This window comes from Lacerta agilis, chromosome 4, assembly GCF_009819535.1.
Source record: "Lacerta agilis isolate rLacAgi1 chromosome 4, rLacAgi1.pri, whole genome shotgun sequence".
Taxonomy (NCBI): Eukaryota; Metazoa; Chordata; class Lepidosauria; order Squamata; family Lacertidae; genus Lacerta; species Lacerta agilis.
In genome coordinates this window covers 54,697,607-54,717,693 of record NC_046315.1, presented here as the reverse complement: position 1 = coordinate 54,717,693, position 20,087 = coordinate 54,697,607, and the positions used below count along the sequence as shown (strand labels likewise).

The following is a 20,087-nucleotide window of genomic DNA, read 5'->3' as shown; positions in this document are numbered from 1 at the left end:
GCTGTCGTATAGCGGAAATTTCGTCTTGCGAAGCACGGTCGGAGGAAGCGCGGTTTTACAAAGAAGAAAAAAAACGCAAAACGTTTTCATTTTGTGAGTAATGGCCATAGGGAAATTGGTCTTGCGAGTCACCCTTTCGTTAGCGAATGCCTTTCGTCTAGCGAGGCATTCGTCTAGCGAGGTACCACTGTATCGCTATGTCGCAGGTTGTGATTTGTTTTCTCCCAGCATGTGCTGGAAGGAGCAAGGAGGAGGGAAGCAGGCATAATTTGGGCTGTGAACAGCAAAGCTGGGGTTTATGCTGTGAGAATTCTGTGCACGAGTCTCCCTCCATCAATATGGCTGCAACCAACTGCTATTTGGTTTTTCTCTCGCAGAACTATCTCCAGGAATTGCTATTCCACAATTTTTGTGTGTGTAGGACTTGAAACCTGACTCCATTTTCTTTTTTCCTTTCCCTTTTGTATGGTGTTGAGTATGACAAGCCACAGCTAACCAAAAATGGAAGAGAAAGTTTCTAACTCCTTTTCCTGGCCGTGCAGGAGCAAAATATGGGAGCAAGGTAGCATGTGAGCTTGTGAGGAAGCTTTGTTCATTTATGTTTTCCTAACAGTTTAGTGTGGCATTCAAACACAGTCAATGAGTTCCATTGAGCTGAGGTTCATAATGCTTTTTCTATATGCTTATGAAGAAAACAACAGATGTGAGAAAGCCTACCTGTTCAGCTTTGGAGTTTAGAGGATCAAGACTTAAATCTGTGCAAACGCCAGAACTTTTAAGACTACTGTCAGATAACTTAAAAGAGATATCTGACATGTTCTGCACGCAAACCTGTATGTATTTCCTAAAAATAAAAAGGAAAACACATTTCTTTAATATTGCAAATAGCTACTTTGTTATATATTTTACTTAGATATATTTTGCAGCTATAAGCTTAAATAATAGAGAAAATGAGGTCTACATATTCATTGCGCTGTTTAATCATGCTAAATTTACATTTAAATTAAACAAACCACTATACTCAAAGTCTGGATTATGTTTTTATGTTAGTTTCCCATTGGAAAAAGTGAAATCAAAAAATACCCTACCATATCACTATGTATTTGTGCTCTCAAGTAAACAGGTATGGCATTGATTTATGAAGCCCAAAAGGAGGGAGAAAATAGGCCAGGTGTTCAAAACTCCTTGCCCATTCATGTTGTGTTGTAAACTGTAGCTGTAATAAGACATATCTTTATGATGAATTAAGAGAGAGACCTTGAGAAAGTTACCTTTTGCCTGCTGATAACAAGGAATGTTTGGCCGTAAAGGGTATACTGAATGTAAGTGCAATAATGGTGGAGTAAATTGACCACGGACAATCAATGGTTACCTGCAGGCAAGACAAAATAAAGTTATTCAGGTTATTACTTAAATTTTAATTTTTCTAATTTCAAATAGTTGCAATATTTCTTAAGAAGTGTACCCTTTATTGGGAAGGGAAATAAGAACATAAAGCAAAATCAGAGTATTTTTTATACATAATTATTTCCTTGCATTTCTACAGTCACTGTACATCAGGCACATTTAATTTGCTTTAAAGCAAGGTAGCTAGAACAGGAATGAAGTTACAAATAATCACCTTGCTTTCAGGAGGTGATGTTTTGTTTATTTCAAGAACAAAAAGCTGTGGTTAAAATGTTGTGTTTTGCGATGCAGCTTTTGTTCACAGAGGAAAATATATTTACATTTAAAAATATTTTGCTGCACAGCTTTCTTTTGTGGTCCCAACGAGCACAGCATTCCTCTAATACTCTGGGTGTAATAAATCAATTTACCATCTCAAAGGAAGTAACTACTTTAACAGGACTATAAAGTATTATATTATTCACGCCAACTTACTTTTTGGTCAATTGTAGCCATACGATTGTAGGACATCTCCTTTTTGCCTTTTTTCTGAAGCTCTTTGCTAACCAGGTTCTCGTTCTCCAGCACACTTACTGAGGTTGATGGTAAATACAAGACTTCGAGTTCAAAGGCAATCACGTGATAAGCAGGAGCCACTGGTAAACTGATGCTTGTGATTTTCTCAGACGACTGGATCATTAGAGATGCTTCCGATGCCTTTTCTACAATTGCATAAAATATCAATTAAACTATAATTAAGATTAATCACTTCACTCCAAATACATGGTATTCCTCAAAATAAAGTGTGGCGTTGCCTCTAAACCAACAAACCACACTGGGTTTTACTGTGTGGGGTAACTTTTTAGGACTCTCAGTACGGATGAAGAAGAAAGGAAACCACAAAAGTATGATTTACCTTATACTGTTAACACAAATCATGACTTGATATTTGTCTGAATTAACCCACTAAGTAATTTTTTGCAGTTGTTATAACATATTCATCAAATGCCCTTTCTTGGAGACAAGCATGATCTCAAGACTTTGGCCACTCTACCATACTACATTGTACCGGGTTTCTTGAGGTTGTGATCAACAAAAGCTTAAACCTATTACAGTAAAACAGATTTAAGAAGTAAATATAAAATTGGAGGCTAAGTTCTTACACCTACAATTACCAGCCAGCTCCTCTGGCATTTCTATATACTGGCTGCAGGAAGCCCTCTTTCATCAAAATACTAATATTAGTATAATACTGAAACTACATACCCTTTGTGTTTGAGTAAATCACAGCTTTACTCTCTGGATGGTACAAAATTGGCATGGCATCAGCATTACTTAGCTGGAGCGTATCTCCATTCTTTATGGTATAATGGCCAGTAGTCACTGTAAATTTTACCTTCTGAGGAATCCCAGCCAAAAGGCTGTCTGGAAAAAAGCACACAAAGTAGTGATGAAGAGAAACAATTAATTCTGCTCTCTCAGAACAACCACAGTGGCTACATATGTATGGATGATTAAATCTTGGTTTATACACCAAGATTGCTCCTGCTTCGCCCTTCCCTTTGTGCAAGCAAAGGAAACATGTGTGGTAGCCATTATGTCCAAAGTGAGAATCTGTGGTTGATAGCTAGCCAGAAAGCCAAAATATGAAGCCATGGTTGAAACTTGGCTTCCAGATGTTGGCTTGGGTCCATGTGTCCTGTTTACGTGCATAGACAGACAGACAGAATCTGCAGTGTTATAATAAAAGAAAAATAATAATGTCCTTGCAACAAGGCCTGGGAGCCACCTTCTCTCTTTAACATTCTACAGCTGCTTGGAGTAGCTAGTAACTTAACCACAGTATGCTCAGTTGTGCTGCTGGACCCATGCATATGTTGGTTTTTAAATTGGTATGCAGGGGAAAAGGGTAGCTTCACTCCCAGAGGAAACAGGAATCCTCCAGCATCCCTCCTTTTTTGCATATTAATGATCAAAATAATTATGTGAAATACAAACTTCACTTCCTCTAAGTAGGGAAAACCCTACACATAATTTTCAAGTTGGTGGATTCAGCTGTGGAACAAGTTCCGCAGCAAGAGCCTTCACAGCTAAGGCTGTATTTCAGCATCTTCCATGATTGAGAAGTTCTTCTAAGTAAATGAGAAGTTCAATAGTTTCCTGAATTGGAAACAGCCAAAAAAAAACCTCTCCAAAACTGAGGAAAGTCAGGCAAGACAAGGCATGCGTTCCACAATTTTTCACAACCTGGAATGTACTCAGATGTTGCAACAGATATTGTAGGAAGTTACTTGGCAAGAACAGTGGCTCCAGCAGCAAAATCAATTAAAAGTTTCCCTTGGCCTCATTAAGTTAAACTATGTAATGTACATTTATTTCCAAAGCACCAGGTGCATGAATGTCTAATTGCTCAAGATTTACCGGTATGTAGCTGTTCTGCAAGGTTACAAGCAAACCATTTCCAATGGCAGCTAGCTGACAAACTTTATTAAAAAGCTATCTAGGTCTGCCCTTCAATAAAACGATCAAGGCAGTGCAAAAACACATTACACTGAAATTAGATAGTGTATTTCAAAATGTTAAGCATTTGTATATTTGACTCTTGTTGCAAGCTAGTTACTGAGAATTTAGTCCTCCAAATTAGTTCATAAATTGCAGAATACATTTCAAACTGGAAAGTAGCTAATTTAGACACATAGCAAGAGAAATTAACATGCATAGTTTCAAACAAATTTACCTACCAGTACATGGCTCCACTTTTAGCTGTGGCTCCTGAGAGTAAACATCATACTGCACTATTGGGTAAATATGAGGAAGAGCAAACTGCATTTTGCCCACTGAAATGCATAGCTGCCTGAGTGTGTATGTTCCAGGATCCTTGCCCTATGAGAAAATACAAAACAATATTCTTTAGGGATTCCAGTTTTACCAGGTAATCTTACAGAACATTTCATATTTCTGCAAATCACCTGGAGACATATGTAGAAACCAGAATTAATAATAATAATAATAATAATAATAATAATAATAATTTGTATACAGGAAAAAATATCATTAACATCTTTTCAACACCAGGTAAAGACTTTCCTTTTGCTATTATGCTCTGCTGGGCCTTAAACAGGTCTGCTTTGAGTTAGTTATGATACATGGATTTTCTTGGGCATATGTGTGTTGCTTTTCAAATTGTATTGAAATTCTCATTGGTTACTATTATCTCTGTACTTAATTCTTTTATTATTATTATTATTATTATTATTATTATTATTATTATTATTATTATTTAATGTGGTGTTTTTTATACTGTGAGTACCTTGAGTCCCCTGGAGACTATTTTCACTAGAAAATACTGAATAGATAGTAATTACTATATTCTTAATATAAACATATACTCATGCAAAACAGGCTACATTGCAATAATAAAAGTTTAGGGCTGCATAGTTGTCTGAGCATGTGGCTGTTGGTATATCCAGATTTTGTATGTATAGAACAGCAAGTGTCCGAACAGCTTGAGGTGTGTTGTTATTAAGTTAATGTCTCCCCTACACTTATAATTGACTGCACCACATGTGGACTCTTGCATAATAAACACACAGTCTTAAAAATAGCAGGCTGAAAATCAAATTGGGGTATGTGAGAGAAAGAAACCATGTAACTTCAAGGTTATTCAACTGTAGTTTTATTTTTCTACTGGCACCCATCTATACAAAATGGGAAAGGGTTGATTATTTAATAACTTAAAAAATATTGAAGTGTGGTTTATTTAAGGATGCTGGTAAGCAGTCTGCTTTGTGGCAGAAATTCATATATGTATTTTTTTTACATCAAAGGTGACATAACTCCTAAAGCAACAATTGTTCTCAGCTATGCTGTTAAGCGATGTTTGCTTGTGGTATTTTCAGAACATCAGCCAACATTTGTGTTTACGGTTGCTGCAGAGCTCTCTGTAGAAATAACTCCTAAAGCAACAATTGCAACAATCAAGCACCACTTAAACCGTGTTCATGAACTTTGTGGTAATATATTAATACAGAACTCATTTATTTGCAATTCCTGTCTGCAGCCAGGAGGTGGCTAGCCTGTAATTGAATGGTACTTCTGTTGAAATTACTGAAAGGTGTACCACTTGACCTACTACTGCCAAAGGCTATATACATTTTGTCCCTTGGCCAAAAACTCTGGCTTGCTAGCACTGGCCTCTGATACGCACAGTACATTTAGCCAATCTCGCTTGCAGAGAAGTTCTGAAACATAAAAAGGGAACAACAAAGACCTGCACTGTGCACTCCACAATGCTACAAGAAAGGTTTCTGATACATCATGTCCATTGCTTGAGGATAGCGGAGCAGAGGTTTCAACTAATTGCACTCTTTCAAAATAAAGTTGCATGAACTCACAATAAAGCTAAAGAAGCACAATGCTTAAGCATTTCAAACCAGTCTAGTCTATTATTATCTACCCACTTTTAATCCAATTCCAGTTGCTTTGCCATTGTTGCCTACTCTGCTTTGAGCATGAATGGCAGTGGCTTCAGGGCAACCAAGTATGCTCTACTACACTGGCTGGGGAAAGCACATGTAGGCCATACAATAGCCTAGTCCTATTTTAGACAAATTGGCTAATATATAGCAAGTGACTGACAAAAAGTGAGCAATCCACTACTCTTTCCTACTAAAAATGTATGTACCTATGAAATTCAAGACACTGCAGTAATTAAACATTTGAACAGGCCAATGATATTATTAATTTATTAAAATATTTGCATGCCACTATGTCATTAAAAAATATCTATCAAAGCGGTTTACAGCACTGAAACAAAATTGTAATAAAAACCACACAAAACAGTTAAAAACAGACATCAATTAACCATTGTGGAAGGATGTATTCATAACTGCCTGCATAGTCCTGGTGGGATAGAACAAATTTCAGCAGGTCTTTCGAAGATGGCACAGAAGGTGCCTGCTGAATCTCTATCGGCAGAATATTCCACAGGACCGGCCTCATGACACTAAAGACTTGAATTCTTGTTGCAGTCTAATGAGCCTCACCAACTTGAGGAATGACCGACATTCCTACAGATGATCTCAGTGATGGAGCTGGGATATAAAGGTTCAGGTGATCCTGGGACCTAACTTGTTCAGGGCTTTGTAAATTATGATACAGTGGTGCCCCGCTAGACGAAAATAATTCGTTCTACGAATTTTTTCGTCTAGCGGTTTTTTCGTCTAGCGAAGCGGCAATGACAGCCACGCTCCGCTAAACAAACAAAAAAAAGACGAAATTTTTTCGTCTTGCGAAGCAGCCCCATTGACTTTTTCGTCTTGCGGGGCGGCTTCCGCTAGACGAATGCCGTTCGTCTAGCGAGTTTTTCGTCTAGCGAGGCATTCGTCTAGCGGGGCACCACTGTAACAACTTTGAACCAGGCTCAGTAGCAGATGGGCAGCCAGTGCAGTGGTTCCAACAACCATGTAGCATGTTCTCGACCAGAAGCTCCCATCAGAAGTTGGGCTACTGCATTCTGCACCAACTGGAACTTCTGAACCACACCCAAGGCCAGTCAACACATGGTGCACATTACAGTAATCCAGCCTTGAGGTCAGCAATGCATGGACTACAGTGGTCAGGCTATCTCTGTACAGTATTGACCGTAGCTGGCGAACTGGAGAAAGCTGAAGTGCAGGGTTTTTTTGTGCTATCAAAAGTTTTAAAGGTACAAACTATTGTATGATCAAGAGACCGCTTATCACTTTAAACGTCTTGCAAATTAATTCTCAGCAAGCTTGACTAAAACCATTTTCTGCACACTGTTTTGACAATGAGCACGGTAGTTGGGAGAGAGATTGAATGTTAATTTCAACTAAGCAGCTCAAAGTTTTTAAACTTTAGAGAAGTGACAAGAACTGAAAATAATGTGTTAAAAGCTATTTGGCTAAGAGTAATCCTGATTTTCTACAGATACCTGTCACAGAACCAGCCAGACATCCTGGCACAGCTGGAAGCCTTTCTTCTAAATAAGTTAAGGCCAGCCAGGCACGAGAGGGGCTAAAAGCAAGAAGTAGCAGAGTTGCAAATTTCAGGCAAGAGAGCAATACCAGGTTACCGCTTGCCTTCCGTAAGAACATACCTGGGTTCTGAAAGTTATGTTATTGACCCCTGGTTCCAGTATTAAGTTGCTACATTTTAAAACGTGGGCACCATCCTCCAGAGTTAGCCCTGTGGGTATTTCCAGGGAAGAGCTGCTCTCCTGCCTTCTCAACAGCATGTGCACATTTTTGCAGATGATGCCTGTTGTGTTCAAGGAATTATCCGAGGGGCTCCTTTCATACATCTCATACAACTCCAACATCGGCAAGCTACTTCTTGATAGAGAGAGACCTACAACCTCATTTGGAAAGCTGATAATACCATTGGAAGTCTTGTGTTTTGTGAGCCACTCAGCTGTCTTCCGGTAGCTATTTTTTTCAATGCTGAAATGGATATTAATAGCAATCTGATCCACTTTCACCGCGATGGGCATCTGATTTGCCAACGTCAGTTCAATAGACAGTGTTCCACCCACATGGACCACCGCATTAGGAGGGTCAAAATGCAGATTCTTCAGCTGTGCAAAGGAATGCATGGACAGTATAACTTTCTGATCTGCAAACAAACATAAAATAAAATACATGTGAAACTCTATTGACCGTATGAGTGTAATCAAAGTTACCATTCAGCTAATATCTAGTAACTCTAAGGAAGAGCATAAACTTTAGGGACACAGACAACTTTAGAGACACAGATTCATAAGCTTCAATGTATCTCCAGACTCATAGTGGAAACATTTCTGGAGGTCCTGCAATCATGGAATAATAGCATTGCAGACTTGGAAGGGACCCCCCCAAGAGTCACCTAGTCCAACCCCCTGGGATAATACAAGTCTTTGGGCTCATCCAAAGTACTCTGTGAATTCCAGCTGTAGTATATATATTGTGTTGTAACACACTAAATTATACTCGGAATAAATACACTGAAATTAATACACCTAAGTTGGCCGTGTCCATTAATTCCAATGGGTCTACTCTGACTATCACTAATGCTGGATACAGCCCACCACTTTTGCTTAATTGTGCCAAAAAGGCCAAATTCTGCATTTGGACAATATATTCTGCATAATATGCTATCTATATGCTTTGCATAATTTATTCTATTTGGCCTAATCCTGGGGAGAGACAGATAACTATGTAGAGTACTATGTAATCCCCATCTCCGAACTACTAGAAATCTAATTCAGCTTCATTTTTAACACATCTTGCCTACCATATGGGCTAGAAACTTGTGCAATAAAAATGAAAGCAGAGATTTTCAGGAAACTAAATTCTGCAACCTAATTCTGCAAATGTTATGAGCTCTGTATAATCACACAATACCTAAAGCCACAGCATCCTTTTAGTAAATTTCTGAAGCTGTTAATTGAACAAAATAGTAGGCAGAAGAGGGCAGCATGTAATAAAACGAAGGAACTAAAAAAAGAAATTAAATCACCTATAGAATGTTATTCCTTCAAATGTTATTCCTTCAAAAAGGAGCAAGTTGAAATCTTACAAGATGATGAAACTAATCTTGCTTTATAAGCCATTCAAAACCAAAAGCCACTAGATCAGGTGTGTGAATCTTTCTCAGACTGAGGGCCACATTCCCTTCAGGGCAATACTCTGGGTAGTGCCCATGGTGGGTAAAGACCGAGGCAAAAGAGCACAGAGCAACGAATATAATTTGTACAATAGGGTAGTTTTATACTTTCACACACCATGCTAGCCTCCAGCAAGGCAAGGCAAGGGCACTATCAGAGTTTGAATACATATTCCAGCCAGGGAAAAACAAAACCTCAAGGAAGAGCCAAGTTAGGTCTGGTGATCTGGGGAGAGTCCAGCTAGACAGAGAGGCCTAAGGTTCCCCACTCTGCCCTAACTTCTTAAGAAAGATGGTCTAGTTGAAGTTTCACAATAAGTCTCTCTTGAAAGTCTTACCTTCACCTTCTGATGGCTGTTTGGCAAAATTTAGTATTTCTTGGCAATAGTGTTTGCGCTCTTCTTCCGTTAAGTGATTATCAGCAGCTAAAAGACTGCTTGTTTGAAGATAGCTGGCACGAAGTTAAGGAAGTGTGGAGAAAGGAGTATACACACACACACAAATAATATGCCACCTTGATGCAACGACAAATACTTCATTCATGTTAAAGTTTTTTTTTAAAAAAATATCAAATAATCTTAGCACCTAATTCTACATTTAAAAACAAATCTGCTTAGGAATATTTAATAGTAGTAATTATATCAATTATGACATCACATCCCCTCTGCCAACTGAAACTCAGGAGTGTTTACTTAAAACTGGGAGGCTCATAAGGATTCCTCAAACTGTGAGGGAACTGAAGAGTCAGACGTTTCACAGGGGAGTTGTTCCAACCCTGACCAGTTTGGCTGCCCTTTCCTGAACTCTACAATATCCTTCTTGACTTGAAGTGAAGCAACCAGAATTATTCCTGACATGGAATTTGTCTTTTTAGCTGCTGGTACACACTGGGTCAACACTTTCACCAAGCTACCAACCATGATCCCAAGTTCTCTTCCCTGGAGAGCCATTGCCAGTTCAGATCCTATTAGTATATACATGACATTAGCAGTGTAATTCAACATAGCGCTAAGTGGGTTATGTGCAAGCAGAACAAAGTCTGCTCACGCAATAGTATTTCCTCCCCTCTAAACCTTATGGAAGTTCACCATAAGATTTAGGGAGTGAAGGGAGAGAAGACCGACGGCATCAGTGGACCACTTCTAAGGTAGTCTACCCTGTTTCTCCTAAAATAAGACATAGCCATAAAATAAGCCATAGCAGGATTTCTATGCATTTGCGAAATATAAGCCGTTCCCCAAAAATAAGCCATACCCCGAAAATAAGCCATAGTGACGTGGTACCTCCCATTAAAACAGCCTGGAGAGGCGTGGCTATGCAGCGTACCGATGCGACACGGTTAAAATAAGACATCCCCTGAAAATAAGCCATACTGTGTTTTGTTGAGCGAAAAAAAATATAAGACGGTGTCTTATTTTAGGAGAAACACGGTACTATCAAGTAGTATATAAGTATTAAGAAATAAGTAATAAATAAAAGCGATGCCAGGGCCTTTATGGCGGTGCAAAGCCCGGCAGCTCCAACAGCTAACCTCTGACAAAAAATTGCAAGACTGATTTTGAAGAGTTTCCAGGGTTATTGGTGCAATCCTTGGGTGACAATACTGTGCACCCTCTGCTATACTACCCACCCTCCCCAATGAAGCACATATGTACCTAAGACATACCCTTTGTTTTGAAGGATACTTTTCCACTTGTCCGAGCTGTTTCTGACATTCTGCTAGCTGCTTCCGTGTATGCGTAATAAGCAATGCCCATCCCTCCGCAAGGTAGGTTTTCAATGCTCCTTGAAGGTAGACCTCAGCCTTTTGAGGACTCTTCTTTTTCCTTAGGAAAAGAGTCACAGACAGGGAGAGGGAAAGCAGTTTACAATTTTTTAAAAATGGAAACCTTTCCTCCGCTACAAACATGAACTATAGATTAGGTAACTATAGAGCAGGTGCCTTCACTGTACTCTTTTCGGCACCTGCTGAAAACATTCTTGCTTAGACAAGCCTACCCAGATGCTTAGAAAGCTGAGGTGATTTTAATCAATATTAGTATTTAAACTTTTATATGTTTTTAAGTATGGCTGTGAATTTTTCTTGATTTTATTGTTTTATCTTTTAGCAAACAGCATTGATTTTTTTTTTTTTACAATCAAGCGGCATGTAAATTTTATGCTGTAATAATGATAAATATATAGTAATAAAATAACTAATACCCTACTCAATATGCTTAACATTCATTGTACATGCAATGGATTGTTAGAATACCTTGAAAGCTTTTCAGCTCAGAGTACTTGATAATATTAAGCTGTGTGCATATCTTGATAGAACTACAGAGCATATACCCCTTCCTTGTCTGAGATTCCATATCACTGCACACACACATAAAGGAATGGTGCTTAGGGATCTAATTATTAGGATAGCTAACACAATTTTGAGCGCATGTTTTTGCAGTTGCAGCACAGAGAAGCTCACTGGTTAACCTAGTCGTTTTTGTTTTTGTTTCCAATTATTTTTCAGAACATGTGCCTAAAACGTCTCTTAATTTCTAAGTGCATTATTTATTATTTATTTTATTAAATATATTTTCAGCCTGCTCTTTATCCGAAGATCTCAGAGTGATTTATATCTCCATTAAAACCGCAGTCAATAAAGCAAGCAGATAAAAGTCCATAAAATCAACATCAAACCCTAGAGATGGTTCTCATTGTAGAGAACAACTAAAATCCCTGAAAGGCTCAGGCAAACAGGAAATGTTTTCACTTGGCACAAAAATGTTAACAAGGTCAGTGCCAATCACACTTTGAGGGAGAAGGCATTCCACCATCCGGGAACCAACAATGATGAGGCCGAATCATGTATCACCACATGAGGCATCTCTCCTAACAGTGGGACCCTGAGAAGGGCATCCCCTCCAGAGCAAAGAGCCTGGGCAAGCTGGTAACAGGGGAAGCAATCCTTCACATACTTGTATCCCAAATCATTTATGACTTTAAATTCAGCCTGGAAAAATATAGCCAGCCACTGAAGATCTTTTTGGATTGGTTTTAATGCGATTCCCCATGGCTCCCCCAGACAATACTCTGGCAGCTGCATTCTGGCACTAACTGGAGTTTCTTAATCATTTGTTTAGGCAGCCCCATGTAAACTGTGTTACAGTAATTCAGACAGTAGGTTAGCTGAGCATGAGTCACTGCAGTTGAGTTACCTCTATGTGGAAACAGATGTAGCTGGCAAGATAGATGGAGTGGGAAAGGGTACTTCAAGACGCAGAATCCATCTCTGTTTCCTGTGACAGTGTTGGATCAAAGAGTACTTCCAACTATATACCTGCTCCTTCAAAGGGAATGCAACCCTATCCAAATCAGGGAATCTATCTAGTTCCCAGGCCAAAGATCTGCCTACCCACACAGCTTCTGTCTTCAAGATGCAGTCTTACTATAGTGGCCCTCATCCAGCCTGCTGCTGCTGCAGTTTATTGCCCACCCTTCCCCCTAGAGCCTCCAGACACCAGCCCAATACCTTCCAGTCTCACCATATTCCAGCAAGAAGTACAGCTGAATTTGTCAACAGCCTACACTGCTGACAGCTTGCTTCCAATTCCCTGATGGCCAGCAGCTTCATATAGATACTGAAGAGCATGAGGGCGAAATGGAACCCCACAGGACCCCACAGCAGGCATGCCATGTGGGACCTGTACATAGGAGTGGAATAACTGTAACAACGTATCAGAGACAATCCAGGAGGACACCATGGTTAACGGTATGAAAAGCTGAGATATCAAGGAGAATCAACAAGGATGCACTGCCACAGCCCCTCTCCCTTTCAGATTAAAAGTTTTGTTCCTTAAAAGGCAACTATTTAAAGTTTTCCTTACATATAAAATTCTGCCAGATCCTTTCCAACGAGCTTTGCTGAGCGAGATCTTCCAATGTTTTTGTACATTTCAATAGTGGCATGGGAAAGATCCTACATAAGATAAAAGAAAAGACAAGGGGCTTTAGGACAAGCTATCTTACAACAGTTCTTTGTTCCAAAAGTTTATGTCTAATATATTCAGAAGCATATATCCTACAGATTGAGCACAAAGATCTTTTCCAAAAGTTCTTTTGCGTTCTTTTGTTTTTGTTTTCGCACTGTTGTAAGTTGTTGATTACTTATTGAAAATTTAGAAGAAATCTGGCAAATATTTTAAAAAGCTAATTACACATTTTATTAAGATACTGAGTTTATAGTCACTCAGCATAAACATATGCAGGGCAAGAGACTATGTAAAAAGCTATATAAACAAACATTTAACTACAGACACAGCCTGCATATATTCAAATATGTTATGCTCGTTATCTTCATCAGCTATGTATTTTTGAAAGTCTATTTGTCTCTATAGGTTTGGACACCTATTGAGATATCACCATTAAACTCGCCACGAGGGTTCCCAAGGTGGGATAGTGGTTTTTGCCAACTTTTGGGTGCTGGCTGCCATTTTGAGTCAAGACATCGAAGATCCCTCCCGACATTGATTATGATTCTATACTATTTCTTAAACTAGTATACCCCTAGGAATAGTATTCTGCTGCAAATATTGACTGAAGACTACACCCAATATATTATACACTCAATAATATTTTGTTCTCTTTATTTTGAGTCTACATGCAGAATATATATGGCATACTTACTAAGTAGTGATTTTCAAAAGCTTCTACAGATGATAAGGCCTCTTTCAGTTTCTTATAAGGAGATTGTGCTGTGTTGGCTTCAAAAATAAAATAGCACAGATGTAAGACTTCCGTTTTCAAAAGGCAACTAAAATTAATACAGGAAGACACCACACTGCACTTTATCCTGTGCTATATTTTAAGGAACTAAGATATTAATATTAGGTGAGTGGGGTTTTCTAACTATGATTCAAACTCAAATGTGGGCTTTGATTTGCTCTTGTTTTGGCACATCTAGCTGATATATCAAATATTCTGTCAGTGCAAAAAAAATTTGTTCAGTTGGTTAGAGCATGGTGCTGATAACACCAAGACTGCAGGTTCGATCCCTATATGGGATAGCTGCCTATTTCTGCACTGCAGGGGATTGGACTAGATGATCCTCAGGGTGCCTTCCAACTCTACAATTGTATTATTTATGTTAACAGGAACACAGTTCTACTCTTCTTTATTTTCAAAGGAAATAGTGATCTTTTAATTTTCACTGTATAGCAAGACTAAAAGTGTCATTTAAAAAACAAGTAGCGGCTACACACAGTTATCTGAAGGAATATATTAGTACATCAAACACATAACAAGAAACTCAAATTACCAGCATCGTTATGTTATTTGACTACAGAGTTACAAACTTCCTGTCCATCACTCCAGTAAGTATAGCATAAGAGAATTACTGTGGTATTCAAAAACGGTCCAGCTACATGCACTGTGGAGAAGATTAATTCCTTTTCAGTACAAACATTTCAGTAGCAAACTCTGAACATGGATAACTTTGGCAAATACTGAAGCAAACAACAGTTGTTCATCGAAAGCTTGACTGACATCAAGAGAACTTATTGGCCATCACATAGTTTCATAAAACATTTTCTGTAAATACCTGTTTCAGGGCGTTCAGCTCCAAGTCCCGCTAGAAGATCAACTGTTCGATTAAGATCTTCTGAGTTGGGCCCATTTTCTGACACAAGTCCACATAAGTAACCCAGGGACTTCAACTGCAGAAATATAAAGTTCTGTCATTGTACTTCATGACAAGAGAAATATGAAAACACTGGCTACATTTTTAACTCCCAAGTCACACAAAGAGTCTTGCAACACCGTAAAAAATTATTTTGACAATCATAACGCCTCAATAACTGCTAAGTTTCTGTCTTTCCAGTGAATAACATCTATATTTCCAGAAAATAAATGTGAGCAACTTGTAAGAGTGGGATACCAGATGAAAGAAACCATCTTAAACCTGACAGATTCATTTCAAACAATGTTATAAGTCACATGTATGCATCGCCACCCCAATACATCCAAAATCTTACAAGGGCACCTTCAACAGAACTACCATACTGAGTTAGTCTGTTAGCTCTGCATTCTTTCCAAAACAGTAACCAACCAGGTGCTTCACAGTATTTGTATAATCTGCATAATCATGTAAAATCCCATTCCTCTGTTTGCAACTGGTCATATCCCAACATGGAGTTTATCACATGAATCCAGCTGCATCGTGTACATATAGGTCCTACACACATTGGACTGCAGACATGTACACCCCTATGCAAATACAATTGTCCAGTGTACGATGTGGAGAATAGACTGCCATGCTGAGCAGGTGGGCTGGGCGAGCACATGCTAATCCCCTCGCCCAATGTACCCATGGAAAACTACCTTTGTATGCCCATGCCAGGGTCTTTGGGTAGGGGGGGAAGATTGTCAGCTAGAAGTACAAAAGTTCATTATCTGGGAATGTAGCTAGCCAAACGTATCCTGGTACAGTGTTTGGTTAAGAAGAAAAATGAGTGCACTGCCCTTGCAAACATTTGTCTGATCCGTTAGAAGCAGAACTTCAGTATCATATTGGCCTATCTCCCATTGTAACTATGAAACTTTTCCACTGACAGTTCAGCAACATGCATCACTCCCTTTGTTTACCTTTTCAGTGGCGTAACTCCATAAGCCGACTGTGTGGGAGACATTGGCATCAATCTGAGACCGATCACAGCAACCTTCTATTCTCTGCAAAACCTCCAAGCAGCTCAAGAAGACCCAACAGTCCAAAGCGCCAGGAGGAACAGAGACCTAAAGATAAGAACAACAATGACCCTGTTCAGACCCAACATTTATTCTTATAAGGCAAAAAATGTATTGATTAGTACTAATGTCTTTTAACTAGCCACACAAAGCTAGTTCTTGAGGACAATCTATCATCTCCTGCCAGATCCCACAAACTTCCACACAAACTAGCTAATCGCTTTCCAAAGGAGGCTCAAGTTCTTGCCACCCTAAACGACCCTTAAGCTTCCAGGGTTGGGAAGACATCAGGCTTGCAGGATTTACTTTGGGTTTGTCTTTTTCTTAGAACCCCCAAAACCAACAGAAAGAAGTCAGGTGCAAAATAGTGTCTGGAGGCAATGTAAAACTATGAGCAGACACTCGGCTGGGAACAGGAATTTGTTTTTAGTAACAGAATTGAGCTCACAGTCCTTTCACACACCAAATCTACTCCTGGTTCCCACCTCCACCAGCATTTCTCATCATAATAGACTTTAAAAAATTTTTAAAAAATGTAGCTATCGTTAAACGACCAGGAGTGTGAATCCTTGCTGACATACTTCAAATCATCCAGAAATCTACCCGCAGACCCCAATCTCTTTTGCCCACCCTTGTTTTTGGTCACTCTATAATCCAGAGCAAAACAAGGAGCTAGGGGGGAAATTTAAGCATTAAATCACTTGATGGATTAATTTACATAAACTTACTTCAAGGAGCTTTAGCTCTTGCACACAGTTGTGGAGAAGTTCTAGTGCACGCTGAGATACCTCCCACGGCCTCTGAAGAAAGAGCAGCAATGTGCACTGGCGGGAAAAAAGGTAACTGCGCAGGTCTAACAGAGTGGCTTCCTGGTTCTGAATCAGTTCTCTTTTCTCCATATCTATTGGCTTACGAAGAACCAGCCCATTCCAGCTTCGCACCGGCTGGCAGAAAAAAGTCAGCCAGTTTGCCCCATCTATGTAAAACACACACGGTGAGAGGTAATGACACCTGGCGCATTAAAGTAATGTGAATTAAGCTACACACATCCGTATTAAAAGTTTTCTATTGAATACACTTTTTATTACAGGGAAATAAAAAGTTTGCACAATCAAGTGGATTATTTGTAACCCTTGGATTGCCCGGATTTAATTTTGCAAAGCAAAAGTCATCAGATCTCTTCATGGAAATGCTCAGTTACACTTCTGATTTAACTACTCACCACCAGCTCCAAAGTTGACAACATACTGGGAGAACAGGGCATCCAGCTCATCATATTGCACAAGGGCATCCTCAAATTGCTGCAGCATTTCAAAGACAAAGGCCAATTCTTCCTTTTAATATATAAAGAAAAATATATGTTAATAGTTAGGGTGCAACAAAATGGAAGCAACAAAACTGTAGCAACAAAAAATGTACAGTACTTGGTATCCGCCTGCCCCCCAGCAAAAATAAATGAATACCAATTTTTTTAAAAAGTCTTCACTCTTGAAAATGTGTTAATCTTGGTAGTACAAAGTGGGTACTGGTTTGCCTCTTTAGATGCCTTTCCTATAAGCTCTGTGCAAGGTAACTAAATTGCCTCATGCAAGAAAAATGAAGCACTGAAACAAAACCTTTTGCTCATGATTTTAGCTCTACGCAGTTTAAAGGAAACAGTTTAATGCAAACACATTGTTTTATGCAAGCAGTACAAGACTAGTTTTTAAAAGGTTTATTTTTCCATAGACTGCTTTACTATACCTGGACCATAAAATATTCACAAAAACTCCATCCTGGCTCCGTCCTCTTCTCCCTCAAAGTTCTCATGTCATCCTCAAATTTGCCAAGGTTTTTGGTAAAAGACATGAGAAGCAGGGTCCTGAGTTTTGTCAAGAAGGCATTCCAGGACTCCTGAGAGCGGGAAGAGTCTTTCAAGGGGTCAGATAGCACTACACATCTGTGAGGAGGAAAGAATCATAAAATTGTACAATCATACAAGTTGGGAGGGACCCCGAGGATCATCTAGTCGAGACCCCTGCAATACAGGAATATGCAACTGTCCCTTACGGGGGATCGAACCTGTGACACTGGTGTTATCAGCACCATGCTCTAACCAACCGATCTAGATGAACTAATATCTTGGTCAAGAATGGAAAAATCAAATGGGATACTAGACTTGCTAGGAGGTTACTTTCTTTTTAGCAAGAATAACAGGGAAAGGGTTTAGTTATAGTTACAGGTCGCTTCACACCAGCAGTCTCAAGGTGTTTTAAAATAATACAAAAAAATAAACAACAAAACAAAGCAAACGTAAAAGATTAAAAAGTGCTCCTCCTAAGACAAAGTGGAGGGGCCAACAAGCGACGTCCCATCTTTAGGGGAGAACCACCCAGTTTCAAGGTTTCAGTGTTGAAGGTTTTCACAAGCAAAAACCCAAGACAGATCACTTGCACTGAGGTGTTATAAAGTAAAGTAGTAAAGAAAAAGGACACAGAGTGCTTAGAAGAGGTTTGGTCAAAAGGAACTCCTCAGAGGTACCTAAATAATATCCACATGCGGCATGGTGTGTGTGGGTGTGTGTGGGTGTGTGTGTACACAACCTCTGTCCTCCTTCCAAAAATATCCCAATATTAGTAAAATAGGCTAGTCTGTTATCCAGGGTATCCAACTTTCCATTCTGATTAAGTCAATAAGAGAGCAGGCAGCAAAGGGATATCCAAAAACAGTGCCGCCCAAGGACACAACTTTAGCAATGGAGAGTGCAAATACAAGCTGCTTTGGTGCATCATTATTTCCTATCTAACTGCAAAAGTGTGAGGAGAAAGACAAGGCTGAGAAAATGGCGAGACCCAAGCAAACCTGGCCTCTATTGGCAGCTCAAAAGGGGCCCTGTTAATATTAGCAATCCCATCCTGACCTGCATAGGAGCATTAGGACAAAAATAAATTTGAACAGCACTGTATTGACATGCCCCATGGTGCAAGGATGTTCACTTGAACAATAGGACTTACCCTCCCACCTTCCCATGCACCTTCCCTAAATCTGCTCTGGATGGTTGGGAGAGTGCCAGAACAGGAATCATTGCACTGGCCGAATGTTCTCCTTAGAACTATATTGGATTCCACGCCCCGCTTCCCACTAAAAGGCAGAACCCTCTTGAGTGGACATTTCTTACTGGCCCTGCTTTCTTCCAGAGGAAGAATCACAGAATTCAAGTCCAACCCCCTGCAATGCAGGAATCTTTTGCCCCATGTGGGGCTCAAACCCATGACCCTGAGATTCTTTAAGAGTCTCATGCTCTGCCAACTGAGCTAGACTTAAAATCTTCGCCACTTTGCTCTGTTCCTGGCTGAACAAGAATGCGTATTTTCATTTGGAAAGTTTTGTGAAAGTGATCAAACTGGAAGAAATCCAACAGACTATTTTTTGTTTCAAAATATTCTGAAATATTTTGTTTCACCAGCCTATTTTGCAACACTCACGGGTCACAAAACCCTGTGGTTTCTTCCTATCAAATGATTTCTAAGCATGGACTCCATGGAACTTCAACTTTGTGACTTATACCCTAAGAAACTATGTGATTTGTCAGAGAGTAACAACAAGAGCTATTTCCGCTGCAAGTTAAGTGTATGTTTTACCCAACTGCTAATTGGTCTGAGTTTTAAAGACAGGCTAGAGTACAAATGTACATATATAAATATAAAAGTGAGCTGCCGCTGCCTTATTTCCACCAATTCCCCACTTCCTCTTGTCCTACATGTCAGACCTTTCCTGAGTGCCCCCTCGGAGCACTGGGGCTACAGTAGTATAGTAGAAGCCATTTTGGCATATAGGCGACATATGAATGAATGGATGGACGGACGGACAGATGGATGGACGATGAACTGTGTGGGGAACTGTTTTGCGCATTCTTGTGCAACTGCAGCACTGAATAATGCCTAGTATGGAATCCTCTCAACTAATGTGGTATGTCCAGGTTTCTAATAAGCCCTTGTATACATATTCACACACTATATAGTTCTACAGCATGTGTTCCAAAAGTTACAAAATAAGTACAAACTAAAAGGACTACTTCACATGTATTAGAATCATTCTTAAAATAAGCAAGCAAATTTTAAATCAGAGATGTGAAACCTGTGGACAGCCCAACATTGCTTGATTACAACTTCAATCATCCCCAGCTACTACTGACTGAGCTGACAGGAGTTGGAGCCCATTAATACCTGAAGAAGTATCAGATCGCTTGTACAACAAGGTTATCTTTTACCCTCGCATAACTTACTAGGAAAAATTGGTTTGTTGATAAATACTAGATATCATTTAGAAGAGACTCAGAG

At 39.4% G+C, this 20,087-nt stretch overlaps 1 protein-coding gene across 1 annotated transcript in view; it reads right to left on the bottom strand.

Moving 5' to 3' along the window:
- Positions 1 to 20,087, bottom strand: part of TRAPPC10 (trafficking protein particle complex 10) — a 42,993-nt gene that overhangs the window by 6,260 nt on the left and 16,646 nt on the right. The window contains exons 5-19 of the mRNA XM_033147118.1: positions 17,512 to 17,707; positions 16,991 to 17,102; positions 16,497 to 16,744; positions 15,670 to 15,816; positions 14,627 to 14,741; positions 13,714 to 13,790; positions 12,915 to 13,006; positions 10,737 to 10,877; positions 9,390 to 9,502; positions 7,508 to 8,022; positions 4,128 to 4,269; positions 2,653 to 2,811; positions 1,882 to 2,108; positions 1,272 to 1,372; positions 718 to 844 (exon numbers count right to left, since the gene is read on the bottom strand). Of these exons, the coding sequence (XP_033003009.1) occupies positions 718 to 844; positions 1,272 to 1,372; positions 1,882 to 2,108; positions 2,653 to 2,811; positions 4,128 to 4,269; positions 7,508 to 8,022; positions 9,390 to 9,502; positions 10,737 to 10,877; positions 12,915 to 13,006; positions 13,714 to 13,790; positions 14,627 to 14,741; positions 15,670 to 15,816; positions 16,497 to 16,744; positions 16,991 to 17,102; positions 17,512 to 17,707 (2,512 nt within the window). The remainder of the gene's footprint in view (positions 1 to 717; positions 845 to 1,271; positions 1,373 to 1,881; positions 2,109 to 2,652; positions 2,812 to 4,127; positions 4,270 to 7,507; positions 8,023 to 9,389; positions 9,503 to 10,736; positions 10,878 to 12,914; positions 13,007 to 13,713; positions 13,791 to 14,626; positions 14,742 to 15,669; positions 15,817 to 16,496; positions 16,745 to 16,990; positions 17,103 to 17,511; positions 17,708 to 20,087) is intronic.